The sequence below is a fragment of the Hetaerina americana genome, unplaced genomic scaffold, assembly GCF_022747635.1.
Source record: "Hetaerina americana unplaced genomic scaffold, ioHetAmer1.1.p SCAF_107, whole genome shotgun sequence".
Lineage (NCBI taxonomy): Eukaryota > Metazoa > Arthropoda > Insecta > Odonata > Calopterygidae > Hetaerina > Hetaerina americana.
The window spans coordinates 549,017-573,009 of NW_027286148.1; the positions used below are offsets into that span (position 1 = coordinate 549,017).

At 38.8% G+C, this 23,993-nt stretch overlaps 1 protein-coding gene across 1 annotated transcript in view; it reads right to left on the reverse strand.

Annotated features, from left to right (window-relative positions):
• Positions 1 to 12,536: 12,536 nt before the first annotated feature.
• The window catches only part of LOC139700721 (O-acyltransferase like protein-like), an 82,079-nt gene continuing 70,622 nt past the window's right edge, over positions 12,537 to 23,993 (reverse strand). The window contains exons 11-12 of the mRNA XM_071599170.1: positions 14,227 to 14,351; positions 12,537 to 12,633 (exon numbers count right to left, since the gene is read on the reverse strand). Of these exons, the coding sequence (XP_071455271.1) occupies positions 12,537 to 12,633; positions 14,227 to 14,351 (222 nt within the window). The remainder of the gene's footprint in view (positions 12,634 to 14,226; positions 14,352 to 23,993) is intronic.

Here is a 23,993-nt window from a genome sequence, read left to right on the forward strand (position 1 = left end):
TCTTCTTTTCCTCGCGTTGTTCTTTCCGCACTCTTACTCATTTATTCAATAAATTTGAAAAAGTTTATTATGCAACACTCAAGATATATCTCGTTTAAAATTCCTTGTTTAGATTTCTCCTTTTCCCTCTTTCTTCCATTGCCCTACTCATTTTTTCTACAAACCCTTGAGGCAAATGGTTCCTTAACTCTTTTTCAACTTGCAGTTCCAATCGTTTCCTCTGCTGAACATGCTATTTCATTTCCAGGGTAAACACGACATTTTTCAATCGCAAGAGTAAAAATTCACCTCCATGTTTATGCATCAAAATATTTATGAACACAATTGGTGTGAAAAAATAAGTAAAGGACGTTGAGGAATAGGTGAACACGTTTTCATGACTTCATCAGAAACAAAACTGTGGTTATGCCTTGGATTACAACAACAATAACTCAGTGCGTAAGGTTAAAGAAATTTACTCAAAGAAAATATGTAAAAATACTAATTCCAGGCGAAGAATATTAAATAAGAATGTCATTCGGTTTCTTTACCACGCCCATCTAAAGCCTGCCCACCTGACCCCCGTCACACCCGTAGTATTCCCATCCGCCATTCCATGGAATGTCACCTTAAACAAACGTTAGCAACGGTACATGACTTCCGGTTCCAAAATATCAACCCAAAATTCTTATTTTCGTTTCTTAAAAGATGGCCACATTTATTCTAATAGTTTACACTGCGGCCAGTTCTGCTGTTAAATGATTTTTACACTGTTGTCATCACGGCTGAGCAAAGGGCGCGGAGACCTTGCGTCTATCCACCGAAGGGCACGGCGCCCAACCCTGCGGTCGGCCGGCAGTTACCAGAAATCATTATCCAATATATCACCGTCCAAATGACTATATTGGGGTGAAATTGAGGCGTGGGTCCAGATTCCTTCCTCAATAGCGTTATAACGTGAGGCTATAACTCAATGGACACCTCACTGAATTCACACGTCTTTGCACCAAGGTAGTAAGTCCATGGGAGGAACAGGAATCCTCTTGTTTTGCATTTAAACAGCAGATGCAGATGTACATGAACATTGTTTTTATTAAAAGTATCGGGAAAAGTTTCCAAAAAAACAGATTTTTTCAGACATTGTTTCAATGCCTCAAAACTCTTCAAAGCGAGTCCCTTGAGCATCGATATACACTTTTGGCAGAGGCTTTCCCATGACTCGGAGGTTCTCTGGTAAGCGGATTCCGGATTAAAAGTACGCGTGCAAGCTTCTTTGGCGGCACTTAGGGTCCCATGCTGGTGTCCTTTGAGGGAGGGAGAGTTTCAATTTTTAGTATAAAGTATAGTCTGCTGGTGCCAAGTTGGGACTGTACGGGGGTCGGGGAATAGTCGCGATGTCGTTGCAGAAGGTCTTAGGAAGCAGACACTCGTATCTGCTCTTGGTCGTCAGTCAATAACTTCAGGACGAGTCTAGCGCAGATCTTTCGCATCACCAAATTGTCAGTGATAATAGTGCGCACTGCCATCTAGTGCGTAATGCCAATGCAATCTGCAATCATGCGCACACTTGAAAACCGACGGCCTGAACTCAGCACCTCACGCAGCACCCAAGGGAATAACTGCTGCCGATACTTTTTACACAAACCTTGTAAAACTTAAAAAAAGCCACAATTGAGATGAATTGGAAAATAGAAGCCTACTCCATGGGTTTAAGGATACCATAATTCTGTTCTGGTGAAATAAACGGTTGTTTTGAGTGCTGAGGGCGTTTTCGCAAATGGGTTTGACCCGGAGAAATTTCGGTGTGATGCCACCACAATGATTCTCCGCACCCTCCCCGCAAGCGATTTCCCTCTTCACAAATAATTGGACGTAATATTGATCCATATTACCGCTTAGGTTTATAGTACTGATTCGGTCGGTGATCGTTAAATAGTCCCAGTAATGAGGTATTTTGGGAGGAAAAGTTGGGAAAAGTTGCCAATTCGTTGTGTTGCTTTGGCTCATGAAACTGCCCAAACTTCCATGGCATTACTTTCTCACCCTCTTTTGCTCATAAACATTATCCAGAAACACTTATGGGCAAAATATTTCCTTCTCTTAGCCAGCCAACGTACGTTAGCCGATTAAGTAAAGCAGAACTTAGTTTCTCTCTCCCTCGTATTCAAGGCAGAGGAAATAGCCATTCACCCCCAAACGGAACGACTTCTCACCGATATGATTTCTTATCTGTGTTTTTATTATTAGTTCAATTATTTTCTTAAGCATTGGAGGACGTAATATGCCATTATTATTTTCTCGCAACTAGTTGAAAGGATTTCTCTACGTAATAGGAATGGGAGGAATCACACTCTCTCGATGTTGTTGAAGGTAAACCACTTCGAGAAGAGATAAATAGTGGCCAGACGTGAGAGATAATTATGCGTGCTATTATTACTTTCATAAAAGTTGACACGCGACATTTACCCAGAATTGAGCCGTTTTTCAAGCATTATTGGAAATTATCCATTTTAACTCAGAGCCCTTTACCGTTTTTTATGACATGATTGCCTTTGCATATAGTTTGATCCGCATCTCTGCCATATCGCGAAAAAGTATTTTAAAAATGAATATGTTTGATTGAAATTGGTCAAAATTGGTTCCCGTGAATTTTGCCACATCGTATTCCTATCGCAGACTTTTCAAGTAAGATTTTGCTAATATTACTGCCATAATTTGATGTGGATCGCTTTAGCCAAGACAGCCAATTAATGAGACTACTTTTCACCGTTTTCGATAAATTTTTATGTTAGTGCTTTTAGTAGTTTAATTTGGCCAGCTAATTGATCATTTACTTACCAGGCCATTTATTTTATTTGTAGGCACAAAACTTTGAAGGAATATTTGTCTGTACATAGTTTGATCCGCATCTCTGCCATATCGCGAAAAAGTATTTAAAAAATGAATATATTCGATTGACATTGGTCAAAAGCTTTGAAACCGGAATTCATTTAATCATGTATTAGTATCATAAGTTTCAAATCTAGGACTTTTAGCATTACTATCAGGAAAGTATTGTTTTTCTTGGAGTGCTTGATGTCATTATATTTTTTCAGTCCTTCTTAAGGAAAATGTTGAAAAAGGCGAGGGGCAAACACCTCAATTAAATTTCTCATGCTATTCTGGTGGAAATAAATTAGAGTATGTGTCCTGGAAAACCAACGGGAATCGGGAATCCGCGGAGTGGGGAAGCCTTCCGCGGTGGTCATTCCAAGAAATCCTTGCAAAGCGAAATCGACCAGAGCAGCACAGAAGACACAGGATATACAGAAGAGAAAATAAACAGAAAATGTACGTGTGATGTTAGGACAGGACAATTATAAAAATAAAGCGGGAGAGAGGAGGTAAGATATTTAAGGATTGCAAAGGATATACAAAATGAGACGAAAGGATCGCAGGGATTACTGGTGCGATAGACATACATGCAGAGTAACATACGTGGATCAGAGGGATATACGTAGTACGTATTTACGGGGGGGAGGGAAATACAGGGAAGGGTAGCAATTATATCCAACCAAAGTATAGAAAGAAGTGTAGTAAACGATTGGTTGACTTGTTCCGAAAATTAATGGTGGACCTCTGGTTTGGAACCGAGGGGCACGCATAAATCAGACGTCCCGCCATTTCTACATTATTATCGAGGCCTCATTCCATGTAATTCCGCTGACAATCCAATCCTGTAGAAACCCCCTGAACCGTTCTGGTGTTCCCTACAGTGGACATCAGGTATGTAGCGGGTAGGATGTTCAAGCACTGCACGGTTTTTTAGATTAAAGTGAAGGTCAGCGTATAGGTCAAATAGTTTGTCCCTAAAGTCTTCTTTGCCAAATAATTTAGCTTTAATAAAGTGAATGTCAAGTGATAGGGATTCATACAATAGGTCACTCATTAATATAAATCAGATAGCATCGGACGGAAAGGTTAGTGAGGAATTCGATAATGGCATGAAAAAGATCCCCGTGAAATATTCAAGTAACCGTAATGTCAAGGAAACATTATCCGTATTAGCAATTTACTGCCAAATTAAAAAAAAATTGAGTAGCTGGATAACATCATCTTATTCAAAGTACGGGCATAGATATAATTGCTGAAACTGAAAGCTGGCTACTCACATATATCTCCGACAGTGAAATTTCCCCAAAAACCTTTCCGTTTACAGAATTTACTGAGTTAAAATAATCGTCGTCATTGCTGTTAAAAATTCTTTTTTACTAGCAGAGCTGAGGTAATTCCAGGTTGCGGTTTGAAGGGTGTTTGGTATTTAATTAACATTTTTGAATGCAAAATAATATGCTATGTTCCATTTTGCATGCCTCTGGACGACGAAGGTATTTTAATACTGGACCAAAATCAGAATATCAAAACTTTCTCAACCCAAAACAACGATAGTGACATTATAATCGGTGGAGATTTCAATGTCTCATGTATTAATTGGGACCCATATAGTTTTGAAACAGGGTGTAATGATTAGTTATACCGTTCGAGTGAAAGTTATACATTAGAGTCGCTATTATATTCATTTATGTTGAAATCCATACATCAACCTGTCACTACACCAACCAGGGGCGATAATATTCTTGATTTGTTAGCAACGAATATATCCGAAAAAGTCATGGCAACGTTTTGTAAATCTTGCTCCATTTTGCAACACGCGAACTATTTCAGCATTCAATCCAAATTCATCGAGATCACATGCACAAGCAGCATATTATAAACGAGTCCTAACCAGCGAAAGATTGCATTCCTCTTTAAAACTTCTTGTCAATGCAACAATTTCAGAGATTAAAAATCATTCGCCTTGACTGAGATTCGTACCCAGATCCCTCAATATCCGGTCGAGTGCTTTAGCCACTTAAGCTACCGAGGCGTCTTCTTAAACTCTGAAATTTTGGGGCTTTTAAAAGCCCCAAAATTTCAGAGGATAAAAGGAAGCCTCGATAGCTTAAGTGGCTAAAGCACTCGACCGGATATTGAGGGATATGAGTTCGAATCCCAGTCAAGGCGAATGATTTTTACGCTCTGAAATTGTTGCATTGAAATGCACATTAGCGGATGACTCCTTTAAAAGTTACTGGTGCGGCATCTCCCGCAGTTTCTTTGGAATTTGCCTTCTTGTCAAATTTACCCAGCGCTCTTCTAATAAATCCTACTTTTTTATTAGCTTCCCACATATTCCCCGTAAATGTTTCATCCAGCAGAGATCGTGGGTGAGGGTAATGCCTAAATATTTAATCAAGTCTACATTTTCCATTTCGATATTCCTGATGTAAGTATGTAGGTATGCATTGGTAATCAATAGTTGGCCATTTTCTATACAATTAATTAGGAAATCGGTGAGATGGATACATTACTTTATTATCATTATATTTCATTCGCCATTATTTCCTTGCGAATGTTCTGAGTGCAAAATTATTGAGCCCGGCCGCCGCCCTTCCACCCTCCGGGACAAAGAAGAGAGAAGCGAGGCCGAGGTAGCAGGAGGAGTTGAGGCTGCCCGCTAGATCGGTCGGTCGGTTGCCTTCCCGGCAGAAGGCCTACATGGTGTGTATGGATAATGAGGCACACGAAGAATGGGCGTGGTGGCGATTTTTGAAGAGAAATTCCGAGTATTTGAAACTTAAAATGGGAGCGAATTCCATTCAGCCGACGGCGAGGATATTTGGGGATAATTGCAACACGCGCGCACGTTTCGTGGCAAGAGAGTTAAATGACTGTATCAGCCATTTATCGAGGCAAGGGCTTGTTGAGTCCCTTGCTGGGCAACCCAAATAAAATGCAGCACTGAGAAAGAATGATTTTCTCGTTCTCGAGAAGGGCCAAGCTCTCCTTCAGCGCTACTCGCTCTACACGCTATATTCAAGGGTGCAAACAACCCGAGGGCTGCCCAGAAAGTAAGATCCATTTTTCTATAAAAAACACAAGGGGAATAGATGCAGAAATATTATTATTTTCATCTCTATAATTTTATGCACCTTAACAAAACAGATTTAAACAAAAATCAGATCTCTGAACTAGTTTCCACATTCCTTCAGCATAAAATTCTCCCACCAGAGATCGTAGCCAGCCGATGACGACATTTTGAAGTTCCTCGTCGAGACGAGCACAAAAAATGCAGTAGCCTAACTTTTCAGTCGTCTTTCCATGCAACAGAGTCTTAGAAAAAATCTGCGAAAAACATTCTAAAGATTTCAGATATCTTAAAACATCGGTTTTCACGAACTTTTCGTCAATTTTCAGGCGCAGTTCATTGCTCAGCACAATGTCGTGTCGGGCGGGCACTTCTGTCCTTATCATGGGCATTTGTGTTCACGAGGGTCATCATTGACGCGCAACTCTTGTCACTCATCACATTTGCTCCATAAGGTGCACAAATTTCCCGATGATGAATGTCAGCAGATTTTTATCAGTTTTTTATCAGTAAAAACTTTATCACTGAAGGAACTTCACATTTGGAAGGAATTTCAATTGTATTATGACTCGCTATTATATGCAAAGGACAAGCAGGGTGACCTTCCAACCACTGCAGTACGACTGACCTGCTGTGTGCGTCAATACCGCGACCACTCGGCTGCCTCCACTACTTCTCACGCTACACTAAAACGGAGGTTACTTTCTGGGAAGCCCTCGTATACAGATTTCGTTCCCTAGAAGTTCATGAACGCTTGTTGTATTGCGAAGCTTAAGATGCAATTAATCTTAGATTGAAAACATTTAAGTGGGAAGATTTCCATTTGAGGGGTGTATACAAATGCGTCTGGCTGTGTGAACAAATCTCAAGTGTAGCTCCACTAAAACACGAGCACAAAAATTGCTTCTTATTTAAAATGTTCTTAGAGTTGTCTTAGAGTTATCTTAGCCGTAAAATTTAACCATGTCTACATACACAAAAATTAATTATTTTATAAGATACATCTATCTGCTCGCGAAAGATAAATGCCAACATTTTTGTGAAAATATTCAACAAGACAAAAACGTATTTGTGGAAATAAATTTTCAAATTATTATTTGGTAATTGAATATAAATCGAAGCTAGCTTTTGTATTTTTCTATTAGGCATGAAGTAAGCACAAACATTAGTAATCTTTAAAGTTGATTTTATCGTAAATAAGTTATATATGTATATTTATTGAAGTCTTATGCATCTCTGTCAAATTCTTGTTTTATTTGCTTTTATAGTTTCCATCTCCTGGGCAGAAATCAAGGAAAACCTGCATTTCCCCATAAATCTGTGGGTTTTTATGTCCAGTTTAAAACCATGCATTTCATCAGTCTTTTATGCATGAAAATTTCTTCCAACCTTCATGTATATCAGTGAGCAGGAAATGCTTTCGGCAGTGCGTCACAACTTTTGAGATCTTTTATGGTGCCTAATTTATTTGAGGCTATTCGATTCTCGCTTTCACCTTAGTCTGACCTTGGTGTTCCGCATCAAAATAATTGAGGCGTAAGAGTCAGGAATTTCAGAGAATTGGTGCGTTGCGGTTCATGGGTTTCCACGGAATATTTTTCACCGTTGCTTTAGTTCATCCGATGTAATCGCATCATACAAAATAGCCGATATATAGAACATGCCATTTGTAATTTGGTTCGCGTTTAAGTGGTTGAAATTGATATCAATCCGTATTGAGTTCATCATGTGTTAACGAGGGAAGTAACGAAGCACATCTATCCATTTCAATGTATTATGTGAAATAATTTTGAAACTATCTATATTAAAAGATATTGCACTTTTTCACGGACATCAAATTAAACTTTAAACATGAATATTTTAGAAATAAATTGACTTTTGAAAGTTTTTCACCTTTTCTTATGTACCTCTCTGTATTGAATTCCAATCCGTGTATTTTAGACGAGAGAAAATGATAATTTGGAGCTCGTATTCATAGATTCATCTTTAATTTGGGAACTTCTTTATATTTCCTCGTGAACTGATAAACTATTGATTATATTGTGTGTTATCTTAGACGGCTATAAAGATCAAATAGCTAAATCAAAATAGGTGACAGCGTGTGGGTGTCATATGAACTACATGGCTTGCATAAAAAGTATCATGAACATTTACCAAACAATGCATTTACTTAAGATACTGCGGTTATGCCTAAAAATTCTTCAAATTACATCCTAAGAGTGCCACAAACTTTTGCCCGAGGCTTTTACACGACTCGCAGGATCCCTGGCGGATTTCGGAAGGTTTACCAGCTTCTTTGATGGTACTCAGGGTCCCCGATGGTGGTGTCCTTTGAGGGAGAATTTCAGTCTTGGGAATAGGAAATAGTCTGATGGTGCCAAGTCGGGACTATAAGGGGGTTCGACTTTGTTCTTGAACCTCCATTAAGACCTTCGGGACGAGTTTAGTGCAGACACCATTATTCTTCACATCGCCATATCTTCAGTGATAATGGTGGGCCTTGTCATCTTATCAATGGCAATACGATCTGTGATCATGCGCACACTTAAAAACCGACGGTCTGAATTCAGCATTTCACGTTCACGTCAGGAAAACATTGTTGCATATACTTTTTATACAAATCTTGTGCACTGCCAAAGGATTGTCAGGTATGGTGCGATATGAATTAAACGTCACCTTACCCTTTGTCTAGTTTTATAATATCTGTGGCTCTAAGGGTCGGAGATATCAATTCATCATTATAAGACTTTCCTAAGTGGCAAAGGCAAATGTTTAGTTCCCTAATTATGTATCCATTTACATCTAATTGCGAAGAGCTACCTCTTTCAGTCATGTATGTTTCAGTGGGATTAAATATCTTAGGAGGGGGATACCAGCTTTATTTTCAACACTTTCCTTGCTGTCTTCCGCCATTGAGCCGCGATCCAAGATGACGGGTGCACCGCAGGCCGAGTCCGGGGGATGAGTGCGTGTGCCTGGGAAGTCGTCGTCAAGAGCATCCTCAATTAGGAGAATATGTTACTAGGGTATGCGTGCATCATACGATTCAATGTTTTTGAAAAAATTATTTTTTGTTACTCCCTGCACGTTTAAATGAATTGGAGAGTGCACAATATTTAACACGTACTTAGGAAATGAAATAATTCATTGACAGGTGGACTTGTTTTGGTCCTTCGTGCTCACTTATTTCATGTAAGGGTGAATCACCTGTAGCTATTATAACATCCTTTACTTCTTATTTCCAAAAATATACCAAAAAGCAAAAAGTAATAGGAATTTCACTCCTGCCGGTACGAGGTCTGTCCAATAAATACGCGAACTGAGGCCATAAAAACTTTATTTTGCAAAATTTAGTCCGCCTCAATTTTGTCCTCTTCAACGTACTCTCCATTCGTTGCTACGCACTTATTCCATCTTCTTTTCCACTGTATTAAAGCACCACTGGAAGTCCTCTTGGCAGTTGGGGTATTTAGTTTTCTCGTCATTTCTTACTTAATTGTGCCCACATCTTCCCAGTGATGTCCCCTCATCACCTTTTTGCATTTTGGGAAAAGGGAAAAGTCGCAGGGGGCGATATCTGCCGAATACGAATGATGATCAAGGATAGTGATTGAATTTTTTCGCCAGAAACAGGCGAGCAATCAATGCTGAATGTGCAGGTGTCATGGTGAAGGATTAATCCATCATGTTCGGTTAAAATAGTGTGCACTGTTGATTTTCCTAAACTCAGTTCATCAGTGGACAGTTTTCCAACGATCAGTAAAGACAAGGGACCGCACACGATCAATGTTGTCGTCAACACAACTGGTTGAAGGTCCTCCCGACCTTGAATCATCCGCGGAGTCTTGTCGGCCATCTTTAAAACGTTTCATCCACTTGAAAATGGATGTTTCCTTCAGAGCATTATCACCGTAAACAGCTGTCAACATTTCAGTAATTTCTTGATAACTTTTACCGCGCTTCACCAAAAACGTTTTTGTTGACTTGTTGCTCCGTAATTTCGTAAATTTATATTTTCGTCAAACAGAATAAAACAAGGACAACATAAACTAACATAACCGGCACCATACGCACAGCTCGACGATCCGCCAAGCACAGACGGCTAATTATTGGGTCTCATGGAACTAGCACCGCAAGTGGGCGGGGTTATAGTCCGTGTCATGATCGCCAGACTGCACCAGTCCTCGTATCTATTGTCCAGACCTGTGGTTTAGTATGTATAATGCAGCTGAAAAATTATTGAATAGGCTCTTATTATGTAATTAAATGCTTCAAAAAAGTTTCAATTACAATCTGAACTAAAGGATATTACTTAAACTTTTGAATTTGGTGAGAGATTTTCTTCTTAGTTTTTCTCTTGGATTTGACGGATTATATTATGCTATACCTTTATCTCATGACAAATTCAGCCGCTGCCCTCGACCGCACTCGACCTTGGCATGGAAACCAATCAGTCAATTCTTTAGGGAGCCTTCAAAAGTGGATAACGGAAACAATCTTTAATTTTAGCTTCTTGTATAAGAAATAATATGAATAAACTCAGATTGGTAATTCCATTTTTAAATCTTTATTTCGTGAAAGCTGTTTGATACAGAATGATCATAATTTTCAAACGGAGTATGTTTACACACTTTTCAAAATTTCGGTGGCCCTTCTGAAAGTAGTCGCGATTGGATATAATGCAGAGAATAGAACGTTTATTATTCAACAAGGTGTTTTGTTACTCTTACATCATTTTTTCCATCACCTTAGATCCATTTTTATTTGAATACTAGCAATAAAAACTTAGACCATAACATTGCGGGGAGAAAAGACAAACAGCGGTGATGTTAGAGTATATCGGAGAAAATTAATACGAAGGAGAATGTGTTTTGAATATATACAATCTTTGAAGTATTTAACAAATAAACAGTGAAATGAAATAGCGATTCCGCGAAATCGATTAATTGATGTTTATTTGAAGGCGATAATCCTTTTTGAGACTCTCAGAATTTATGACAACCTCGAGTCATATACATAAACATTCAATTTTTATGTGTTCGTATGAATAGCACCACTTATTTTTCGAGAATTCCACTTCTATTTTGAAAATTTTCGAACTGAATGAAACATCAAGAGGAACCCCAGAATGCATGATCAGGTAACAAGAGAAAATCTCATATTAAATTGAAAAAGGGTTGTTCATTAAGAGCATATTAAGTTAATTTTTAGTTCGTTTCACTATGGAATCATGGGCTTTTTCCTTTCACCTTCTATGATAAAGGGCATGGTGTGGACTGCGATTCCAGGGAAATTAGCGTATCCGTAAGTTAATAGCTTTTATGAAAATTCATTTAATTTGCTACTGCAACCTCCAAATTGGCGGTCCACCGCAATCGCCCGAGGCACTCGTTGAGGCATTCTACGGCACGATGAAAAATTGTTTTTGTCGGAGAACGCTGCGTAGGCCACCAAATTTTACTGATTTGCAAAACATAAATGTTAAAGTTGGCATTTTTTTATTACAACCCATTTTAAAAGTGTAATCATTCGCCTTGACCGGGATTCGAACCCGGATTAATCGATCTCCGAGCGAGTGCTTTAGCCAGTTAAGCTACCGAGGCGTCCCCTTACCCGACATTTCGTAGGCTCAAGAAAACAAGATAATATGACGAAATATCGTGAATAAAATGTCACAGGAATTCCATTCGCGCGAGACTTCGATTTTTTTTGCATTTGTTTACTTTGAAATAATTGCATTGCTTTACACATTTGCGAGTGGCCCCGTTAATATTTGCAGCTGCGACATCTCCCGCAGTTTCTTTTAACTTCTTTTCTCAATGGCAAAATGTATTTTTCATCCATATCGTTATTACATTGCTGCGTACTATTTTTGGCCTATTTTTACGAAGTAAGTAAATTTTGTCGAAGAAAATGGCTGATTACAATAATCTTACTGATAGTTGGCATGGGATAAATGAGCTATCCTAGATTTCATTATTGTAAACAGACTAAGAAGCACTGCCTGAATCACAGATTTGATCTATATTGAATAAACAACGGACTTATGGCATCACAGTGACATATGGCATATGACGTGAGGACATTTCCGTCTAAGACATGTTCACCGTGCTCATTGATTTACTCTCTAGCGGACTAAATACTTGGACGAGTATTTCATTCACAGCACTAGCTTCCGTCACTTATCGAGCCACGTGCCCCAAAATTCTCGAATATTCGGCTGTTTACGCATACTATTTCATCAACGAATACCTGAACGGATCCTACGGCCTGGGCGTCTGAAATATAAAATTAACATATTATCTGTGTCAAACTTTATAGCCGAAGTTATGCTGGAATTTAAACATCCTTTCTTTGGTTTTGACTCAAGCGGTGCGCTGAAGTGATTTCGGCTCCAATAAATCGTCTCCCAAGCAGCCTAACTTCTATATAACAATTGAACTATCAGTGGCTTGCAGGAGATAGAGAGAGAGGTCGTCGTATTCGTATCATTATACTGGTGATTAAGGTGATGTTCAGTCCTGGGTACGCCGCGCCCATATCAGGATAGAAATCCCTCTCCTCAGTCCGATCACTTATACTGTCTTCCACAAAATATTTTCACTCGCGGTCAGACCACTTCTTGTTTGCCGCCATCTGGAAATCCGATTGGTCCCCTCCGCTGGGCGACTGCTTTGTCAACACCCTGGGCCCGCGGCTTCCGTCTCCTGACGAAAAAAAGTCCAAAGGGAAGCACATGAAATGTTTAAATTCTATGCCATGGGACTGATGGGTGATAAGTTCCTCAAAATAGTATAGTAACCATATTGGGCTTAAAGGACACGAAATTCCACAGCGGGGATTCTGAAGGAGGAGGTGAAGAAATGGGGAAGGCTAAGTCAACTCGAATATGATAGAATATATTTAAATCGTACATTCATTAGTGCATGAAGTTTCAACTCAATTGAAGAGGGTTAAACAGTTAACAAATATCTCATGTCACAACACGAAACTAAGTGAAAGGGTCAAAAGAACCGGCAAATGTGTTGAAGGATCCAACGTCAAAACATTTGCAGCCTAAATGAAAAAAAAACAAATCTCCACAAGTACTTAATATCAGCACGTCTAAAACATTCGCAGACTTAGAAACCAAACTTTATTTGTAGTTAAATATCCCGTCGATTGGACGTGAAAAGAGATTAAAATAAACAATCAGAGCTGACATTTGTTAAGCTACGATGATCCAATTATTTAATTTTACTATTAGACATATCGTTTTTAGAGAATGTTTAAATTCATTCATTCATTCATACATCGCTGAAATGAAAAACCTCTCATCATATGAAATCGTTGACCTGTTCAGGTTGTTATCCTTTTGCAGTGCAAAAATTATGTTCAGCCTAAGCCAATCCATTTCTTAAGCTTGTATAACATATTTAAGTGGATAAAATCAATTAAACTATTTTAAGTACTAGTATAAAACCATTTGTAATAGCTGAGAAGTTCTCTGTAAATCTTCTCCATTGCAGTAAGAAATATTGACGACGACGAACAGCACATTTTTGGTGGCTACGCATCAGAAATCTCGGGTCATAGTTTTTGAATTTTCCACCTTCATAGTGAATTGTGAGTGGTAAATACAAACACGAAGTTATTTTTCTTCACACATGGATAGTTGCTATTTTTAACAGTAGTATTTAGTAAGGTTTATGGTTATTTTATATTTTTATACGATCAGGGTCACAGATATTTCCGCTGTAGTTAGTTTATCAAATATATTGTATATTTTAAAAATTCCTATAGTTGAATTGGAAGGCAACAAAATAAGGGATGATCTTACGCGGGGTGCGATAGTAACATTAGAAAACTAGCCTTCTTAAGTTTTTGTCCACCTCTTTTCAATTTCTTTTGATTTTCCATAATTTCAATTCAAATTTTTCATGGAAAAATAAAAGACCTGAAGACACAAAGAAAGATGTTCTCTTCAGAAAAATCTCGGGGAGGGTCAAGATAGGTGACTTCGAAAACAAATGACCTTAATATACTTTCAGACAAAGAGGCATCGATGGCTTGAATAAGCTGACTGAAATGAGGTTATAATGGGTCCATGGGAAATCTGATGGGTCCATGAAGACCCATGTTTTCAGAAACTCTTCCGTGTAGGTCCTCTTAACTAGGACAATAGTTGTTCTGGCATTGGAGCCTGTATCTTTTTGACAGAAGACTTGGGAAGACTTCCGGCCAGTAGCCGTGGGTCAATTATACCGTAATTTGCTTTTCATTGGTATGGAAGAGTCTGATTGATGTTTTTGACTCATTACCTGTCTTTGGCCGTGAATGAGATCACGAGGAGCCTGCCGATATCCCGGAACGGCGCCTCGACCATCAGGTAGAGGATGAGAGCCAAGCTGAAGGTGAACACTGTTTCTCCCGTCGACTTGAGGAGCTGATTTTGAAAATAAAAATACAAATATGTTATGAAATTCACATGGAAATAAGAAAAAAGGCCTTTTCCTCTAATTATTTTATTAATGAAACAATTGGGCTCAATTTCATAAATAGCTGCTCAGTAGAGCAATTTGAGTTACGTTCCATTAATCAAGGCATAAAAGTTCTTTATCCTTTTCAGATATACGCTTCCATTTGCTGCCACAGATTTTTCCAATTCTAATCATTTGTTTCGAACGTGGTTTGAGATCACTAGCAGTCTTACTTAAATGTCTCGGCTTCTTTAAGGTGAGCTTTTCGGTATTAACTTTTACTATCAATTTGTAACCATAGTTAATTGTAACTACTGTCTCAACCTGAGAATGCAGTTGGAAATTAAGGTAGAATATTAAAGTACCTATATTTAAGTGTCGTAAATGATGGGAAACGATTTTTAGGAGAATACTGCGGAGAAGGATTAAAGAATTAGAGAAATATTAAAATAACAGGTATGGTATTGTTTTAATGCTGTTCTCCTAGGATCACATGCTCAATTTGAACATGCAAACATCTGGGAACTACCATAGTTGATACACATTAATATTTATTATTATTTGCCAAAGATTAAGAGTCACAATGGAGAACGCGTCTTATGTAATTAAAATGAATATTTATTTGATTTATTTTAAACGGGTTATTTTGTCCAGTCATTTTCTCACATGTGCACATATCACGGAATTTCGAATCGAAGGTGAAATGCGTTCAGTAAGGAAATATAATCTCTTTCATTTCAACTTTAACCTTTGACCTGGCTTTTATAAAGAATACAGCGTTGATTTCGATAGAAAGTATTAAACGATTGAAATAGAACGTTAATTTCTTTGAAAGTGTATTCATACTGATTAAAAGCGATCTTAAAATTCACCTTTAATATATTACAACTAACTTCTTCACAGGCACCCTTGCGTACGATCTAATTACTTATCAGCAGGCAGGTGAATGACCAAAATTAAATTTAAAGGTAAAGTTCGAATACGTAACATATGAATAAAAGGCATGCCTTTATATTTATAATGCAATGTAATTTGACTTGTAATGAGCTGAATAAAGCAGTAAAATATGCTTTTTCTTGTTATGCAACAGTGCGGTAGTCCAGAGGATGGTGCGTTTGGCACTGGTGAGAATTATCGTTTGCGTAATGGATGAGGTTTTAGATTCAAAATTATCCAGAGACCCTCAAACAGAGCACACATTTTTCCGTGATGTGTGAGTTCCTATTAAATAATCTTTCCTTTATGGCCTCTACGCCCTTGGCTCAAGTTCTTAATTAAAAAAAAATACTTTATCTGAATTTCACAAACTAAAAGTGTTTTTAGAAAAATTAATTTTTATATTTTTTTAAGATTTATACTCTGAATCATCACAGGACGAAAGCAATTGGTTTTTTACACAAATAATAAGGAAGCGGAGGTTTCTTCAAAGTTTTCCAGAAAACAATTTTTCTAATTTATAAGCCTTTTATTTATATTTGTAAGATATTATGTAGCCAAAACTAGTATTTTGTTTCTTATTGAAATTAATAATTAATGTTTAAACATTTTAGTGATGATATATAAACTGTAATTCAAATTTTCGCATTTATTAAATTATAAATATCTCCTATTACTTCCCATCTTATTATCATATATTTTGCACTAACAACTATCATACATAAATTACAAGAATTCAAAGTGTTATTAATCCTGAAGATTTTAATATTTCATTATTATTTGTACTTCTAACTTTCTGGCTTTCACCTTTTATTTCATTTAATTAACCCTTTGTTGAAATAAAACCCTCTTGGATTTGAATTTGTTTGCTACTATGAGAATTACTCACTCGCAGCTTTGATAGCTTTCAAATACACACATGGCCCTTGGCGTGACTAGGGCCTCACAGGAACCGGATGGCATTTCGTCACGCGCGTGGTGAATCACTCTACGAGCATTTAAGTTTCCAAGGCTAAACCATCCATCGAGAGAAACTTTCACGGCCGAGGGAAGAAAATGAAAGTGAATGGGGGGAAATACGCCGAACCTCCGATCAAATCGAAATGTGAAGAAAGAAAGGAAATTAACTTCACTATCTACTCAGATATTTTAGCCTGAGGGATAGACGAAGTGAAAGGATGACGACCTACTCTTTGAGATGCACATCCATTAACGTCACACCCAGTGACTCTCCTAAGTTGTGTGGCATGGCGTGCAAGATTATTATGTAATTATACAATTTTGCATAATTTGACAATGTTCATTACATAAATGGTAGCGTATTAAAAAGCATTTTTACATTTATCTCTATTCAGATGCTAACTAGTGCGTAAACACGATTTTCTCGTAAATGTGGATTTTTTGTAGAGAAGAACAAATATATCAGTCCAGATTGCCAATTATTTTTTAGCATTTTCTTGGTTTTTCAACTAGCAAGGCCCTAATAATATGTTTTTGTGCAATGAGCCCTGTAGTGTATTACCTTAGCCTTGTTTGCTCTGAAGAGACGGCAGCCATAGTTATTTATGTCACTCCGTCATATTTGATATTTGCTTGTAATAATTTTTCACATATTATCCAACGGATTTTATTTCAGTTTCATCCAATTCCACAATGGAAGTTTTCCTATATGTCCAAAATACTCTACGCATATTTTTAAGGTGGCCAATTTACTGTGCAATAATAACCTACTTGATAAAAATTCCCTATCACAACCCATTTTAACGGAGTCTAGATTAAGGTGGATGTAGTCACCATTAACTAGAATATGGCGTGATGTCGATGTCTAAAACATTCTCTTCTACCCACTAACCTAAATATTTCTCGCGTATTAATTTGATAACATTAAAGAAACCAAGGGATATTGAGGCGTAAGTTTATGACTTGATAAATATTAGTCCGTTAAGCTGTGAATAGTAGTTATTCGAACGCAGGTGCTTTCATTAAGAAATTAGGGCTCCCGGCTGCTCTCCCTTTCCCTTATTTGATTATATAACCCACGTATTTTCGCAATAGGTTGAATTGCGGCCATTATGAAGGAAAGTATTAGGTGACAATTTTTTTATTCAATATAGGAGAGGTAATGAAGAACTTCAATGCCAACCTTCCCGATGTATGAATGAAAATGAAAAGGTGAGAGAGGTACAGGATATCAGAAGAGGGAATAAGGTAGAACGTAATATCACTCACAAGTTCCGACGAACAGATCAAAATAGAATTCAATTCCTCCAGAAAACAACTGGAAAATCTTTGGAAATAGATGGCGGTGCAAAAAAGGCAGGATTCGCACAACAATATGCAATACGTTTTTGGAATAGGGCACGCACTGACAGTAACTCACTCATAAATGATTCATATCCCTTTGATATTCGCTAGCGGGGGTTTTCTTTAACTACTAAACAAAATAGGTATACTCCTTAAATGACGCGTTGTTAAAGCACATTAAAGTAAAGTCGATGCAATTTTTTAAAATGTTCTTTACTTGCATGGTATATTCAACGAATGAAACGCATACCAAGGTTGACAAACTTAAATCACCATTTTTGAACATATTTCTGTAGATTTTTTGAGATACCTGCAATATGCCATCATTCAATGATGCAGTAGTCCATAAACACTACTACCACTACAGACCGGAGGTCCCGGGTTCAATTCCCGGGCAAGCCATTCTGGGAACCTGCAGCTCCGTCCTAGCTATGTGATTTTTCGGGTACCAGATCTTCCAGGGAAACCATAACCGGCACAGGGAAAGGAACTGGCCCCCCTACCCTGATGTGTGAATTTCCACACGCCGTATAGGGCTTAGTACTGGGTGAACTCTACTATCACCTACCAAACCGACCTTTGGGTTGATTACTGTGCTATACTCAAAAACATTATTTTAGCGTTGAAGACATTTTATCAATGAATATATGTCGTTAAAAAATAAACACTTTCCTACATTCTACTTCAACACCCAAAAGGCTCAAACCATTTTAGGAAAAAAAGGACAAATCTATGGTGACCACTGCATGGCGTGTCCAGCCCAACATTCATAATAGAAGTACTAAGTTTTGGAGAAAGGTTACAAGATACGAAAGAATATACACAAAACTTCATGATTTGTTAAAATAGCGGCATTTCCCATATTGTAGAAAACTCGGTGAAACTTTAGAAATTGATATTCAGCCCGGTGACTCAACTCTCAACAATAAAGACACTATCAGGGCTCCAAAATGAACATAGAGGCTTCATATGTGAAGTTTAAATAAATAAACAGCGTGGTATGATGTATTATATAAGTGGATACAAATGTAAAATACTGGACGAAATTGCCGTTAGAAATTTGTTTGCAGCATTTTAACTAAAACTTTCCATTCGTAATTAAAACTGACACAGTATTAGTCTAAATTGAGGAGTTAATAGTGAGATATACAAAACTCATCCTTCAGGTCATCGGTGGCATAAGGGATGGGTGAGAATTTAGATGGAAATTGGAGAAACCCGGCGTCGGCACTGGAATGCTCTCAGTGAAATGTTTCTAGAAGCCCAATTACTGCCGTCTCATCCGAAGGAAAGAGTACTACTGCCATGAAAGATGCGCTCGTTTCAGTTAGGTGCGGGCCACAGTGATGGCACCAAAAGATCCAGCAATGATTTAAGCGGAAATGAATTTCACTTCTAGTCTATAAGACAACAATTCACCGCCAAAGGTTGGGTGATGAGTAATCATCTCCAAAAAACGAACCCGACACTTTCCTAGAGAGTCATGAGCACTAGCTTATTTTTAATATCCATATGACCTCTACCACCTCAGGTGAAACCACCGAGCCCTAGCACAATAAATATCGAGGCCTATACATCAGAATCATTTTGGTAGAAGTGGTAGTTTTAGGGTAGGTGACCAACAGCTGAATTCATTTGTGCCATCTGGGGTGTTCAGGAAATGGAAGAACGGTGGAGAGACACACGGAGTCGGCATTAGTCTGATCTTCACGACAGATACCAAGTGGAACCTCGTAAGCTCTAGAAAATCATTTTAATGACAGGCCGGAATTTATTCTGCAATTTACACTATAGATATACAAAAAGGGCAGTTAAATTCAACTTAAACTTAGGAAAATTCAATGCATAAAATAAACAATCAAAGATATTCTCCCGTATCTACACCATTCAGAGAGAGCGCATCTTCTCGCCTAAAGCAAAGCCGAAGTACAATTTGCCCGCCTTGAACTGGGAAAACATGAAATTTCTCCTCAAACGCGAATGCTTACCACAAGAATACATCTCTTTTTGCTGCAGGGTTGCCATAAGTTGGAGGGTGGGGCTGATTTCCTCATCGCCACCTTCCCGGACTTCACTTTCGTTTTTACTCAAACCTTGCCTGGATATTGAGACTCGGGGGCAAAAGAAGTGCGCGGGAGATGGTGAAGACGGGGCAGTTTATTATTGGCGTCTGCCCGGTGGAATTTCCTCAACCAAAGAGCTGAAGTTGATGAGTGCGGATTCCGACGCTCGGGAGGAGGTAGATTATTCACAAATCCAGAGACAACTTATCATTAAGGAAGAATGTGTCCAATCATAATATGCAAAAACATCCCTAGCCAGAATGCTTCAACTTTTGCATGAATGTACGCCACTATTGGTATGGGTTTGTATGTATGTGTTGGTTTTTAATGTAGTTTTAATTCCTATTACGGGTGGTGACCTAGCACCCCCCGCCACACGCCCTTGCAGTGGCTTGCGGGGGTTTTCTGTATATATATATATATATATATATATATGTATATATACATATATATATATATATATATATATATATATATATATATATATGTATATATATATATATATATATATATATATATATATATATATATATATATATGTATATATATACATATATATATATATATATATATATATATATATATATATATATATATATATATTGTGCTGGCAGGAGTAATAATAATTGCTCCTGGTAGGGTCACCCATGCCAGATAGGTCGAAGGTTAGGAGCCAGACGAAAGGTAGTCCACGCGGCGTCTGTTCCTCAGTGAGGCGGCTGCAATGGCGTCTGACCCCAGTGGGGCGGCCAGTAAGTGATGGTGTCACGTTAAAAACACTATTGAGGAAGGCTACGGGGCTCAACCCAATCGGCCGTGTGTCGTGCCCGGCAACGGGGGAGGTAAGGCTTCCGCGGTCGTCATCCCACGAAACCCTTGCAAGGGAAAATCGGAAGCAGCAGGACAGAAGACACAGGAGAAGAAGACCAAATCGTTAGGATAGGAACGTGGATTGTTCGTGAATGAACGTGGAACCACAAAAGACGCAGGTATACATGGAAAATGCCAGGTTACTCAGAAAGGTAAAGCTAGATTATATCCTGATTAGACACAGGTTTAGGAACAGTGTGAAAAATTCGCACAGCTTCCCGGGAGCGGATGCGGATTCTGACGACAATTTAGTTGTTATGAAATGTAGCATCCGTTTCAAAAAGATAAGGCAGGGGCGGCGAGTTAGAAAATGGAATGTAGAAGCATCAAATGGTTTCAAAATAAAGGAGTAGAAACAGCCTGTAGAGGAAATTTTGGAGGATGGTAAAGAGCTAATTGCTATCTAAGAAAAAATGGGAAGGTATCAAGAAAGGGTTATCGAAGGCCGTAAAAGACACTATTCCAACCGTTAACGCGAAAAGGACTAGGAAACCATGGATCATGGATGCGATGATTACAAAGATGGATGAGGGGAGAAAATGGAAGAATGTACACACAGAGTTAGGCAAAATGAAGTGGACAGAGTTAAACAATAAATTGAAGCGGGCAAAAAATAAAGCAAAAGAAGAATGGTGGATGACGCAGTGTGAGGATATGGAAAGTTTGCAGAGGAAGGGTGACATTGGTGCGCTGTGCAGCAAAGTTAAATCTTTATCGGGAAGTAAGAAAGGAAGATCTATGCTAACAGCTAGAGATATGGCAGGAAGATAATAGTTGACACAGGAAAGATCCAAGAGAGATGGAAGGAATATGTAGAAGACATGTATAGTAAGGAACTTAGACCAACAAAGTTAGTCATAGAAACGGAAAATGACGTAGAGGAAGATAGCTTAGATCCAGGCATACTCGACGATGGGATAGAAAGGGCATTAAGGGAGATGAAGCTAAATAAGGCCGTGGGGTGGATAACATTCCTACGGAACTAGTGCAATGTTTAGGAAAATGTGGGAAAAAGAGACTATATGGGCTCATTCGTAGTATCTATGAGGTAAGAATCTGGCCAGAAGACTTTGTGATAGCAGTTATAGTTCCTTGGTTTAGTAGTTTTTTAGGGGAGGCGACCGACAGCTGAGGTCATTTGCGCCATAGGGGATGGACAGGAAGGGATGAAGGGTGGAGAGAAACCCGGCATCGGCATTAGCCTAGTCTTTACGAAAGGCGCCAAGGGGTCCGCGGTTTAACGTCCCATCCGACGGACGGCGTAATCACTCAAAGTGCCCTCCACAAAGTACCTCAAGTAGGGATCGAGATACCTCTGAAAAATATTCAACACCGCAAAGGTAAAGGTTACATCATGTGAGGACTATAGGACAATGCCATTGCAGTAATGAGATTATTAATCGAGAGGAATATAGAACACAACCAGGAGGCATTTACCTGTTACGTAGATTTCGAAAAAGCGTTCGATAGAGTGAATTGGGAAAAACTAATGAGTATATTGCAGAAAATAGGAATAGATTGGAGGGAAAGGAGGCTAATCTGCAACCTGTACATATCTCAGACTGCTCAGGTGCGAGTGGGGAACGAGGAGTCCGGTTGGGCAGTGTTAGGAAGAGGTGTAAGGCAGGGTTGCCCATTATTACCGTTGCTGTTCAACCTGTATGCAGAGGAAATGATTGAACAGGCATGGGAAGAACTGGAGGCAGGAATGAAAGTGGGCGGGGAATTCGTAAAACCAGTTAGGTTTGCTGATGACCAAGCTTTAGTTTGTCAGTCAGCCAAGGGGCTGCAAGCATTGCTGAGTGAATTGGAAATTCAGTGCGACATGTATGGGATGAGAATCAATATCAATAAAACAAAGGTTATGCGATTTTCTAGAAAGAAAAAGGCTAAGCTTAACATTAGAATAGGAGGGCAAAAACTACAGCAGGTAGAACAGTTTACGTATCTCGGTAGTGTTTTGGACCAACACGGTCAAAGTAGTAGGGACGTAAGGAGAAGAATTGCGCTAGGCAAAGAGGCTTTCACAAGGAGGAGGGAGTTGATGACGGGGACTTTGATTAAGGATGTTAAGAAAAGACTCGTAAAAACTTTGATATGGAGCGTAGCTATGTACGGCGCGGAAACGTGGTCATTGAATCAGGAGGATAGACGCAGACTGGAGGCTTTTGAAATGTGGGTGTGGAGAAGAATGTAGAAGGTAAAAAGGACAGAGAAGAAAATAAATGAGGAAGTACTTGGTATGGTGGGCGAAGAGAGGGGTTTGTTGGGAGCAATCCTATGGAGGCAGGAAAAGTGGCTGAAGGGGGTATTGACCGGCAGCGGTATGTTGAAGACTGTAATTGAGGGGAGAATGTTAGGAAAACGAGGAAAGGGAAGGAACAGGATAGGGATGTTGGACGGGATGAAGGGAGGAAGAAAGTACTCAAAGATGACGAGGGACCTGATGTAGAGGAGGACGTTGTGATTTGCTGGGGGTCACAAAGTGTTGAATTAGTAATTTTGTCCATCCAAAAACCTACCTTAACCGGTAGATTACCTAATAATAGTAATATCCTGATATGCCACATTTTAAAATGCGATTCCAAAATGTGACTGTGGTCAACAACCATTCTTAGTCCTTAACTGCGCATGTCGTTATGAAAAGTATTTTTTAAGAATTATTTGATAAAGTCAGCCTAAACTGTATTTAATAATTACGATGGGCTGTCGAAAACTTTCCTTACTATGAAATAATCGAGAAATAAACTTCATTTTAATTTGTTGACTTCTCTGCATGGTCACCATCGAATGGTATACTCGCTCGCGCTTCTCGCTCCAAGTTACTTGGGGCGAGATCGTGAAAATAGGGCGAATGTGGCAGAATTTCAAAGTCACATCACTTTTTTGCCGGTCATCCCATGGTCGCGATTGCAAGTCGCCCGTGTTTGCTTATGAAAAGGAATCAGTAGTCGCGGAACCCAGCGTGCTAACCCATCTTTGACAAGTGTAGTTCTCTCTGAATTATTTTCCACACCCTACTATCGCTAAGATCAGTAACATTCAAGATCATTTGGATGGTTGCTCTTCGTTCTAATCAGATTAAGTCCTGCTTTATGGCAGCATCGTCCGTAAGCCAGTGGGTGCTAGTTTGAGCCAGTTTGAAAATCACTTTTCCACCTCATAACTGTGTCATATGATGGGTTATAATATCCATAAACAGCCATCATTTCATCGTGAATTTTCCGGGAACCTTGTAAATGAAGGAACTTAACAACAGTGGGACCCTCTGCCATACTACGAGCTACTTCAATCTACGACTTACATAAATAAAACAAATGAAAATTAATAACCCATAAGAGATGAAGAGGGACCTGATTTAGAGTAGGATACTGGATTTTGTGTTTTATTAGGAGTCAAAATATTTATTTAGTAGCTGTGTCCATCCAAAAACCT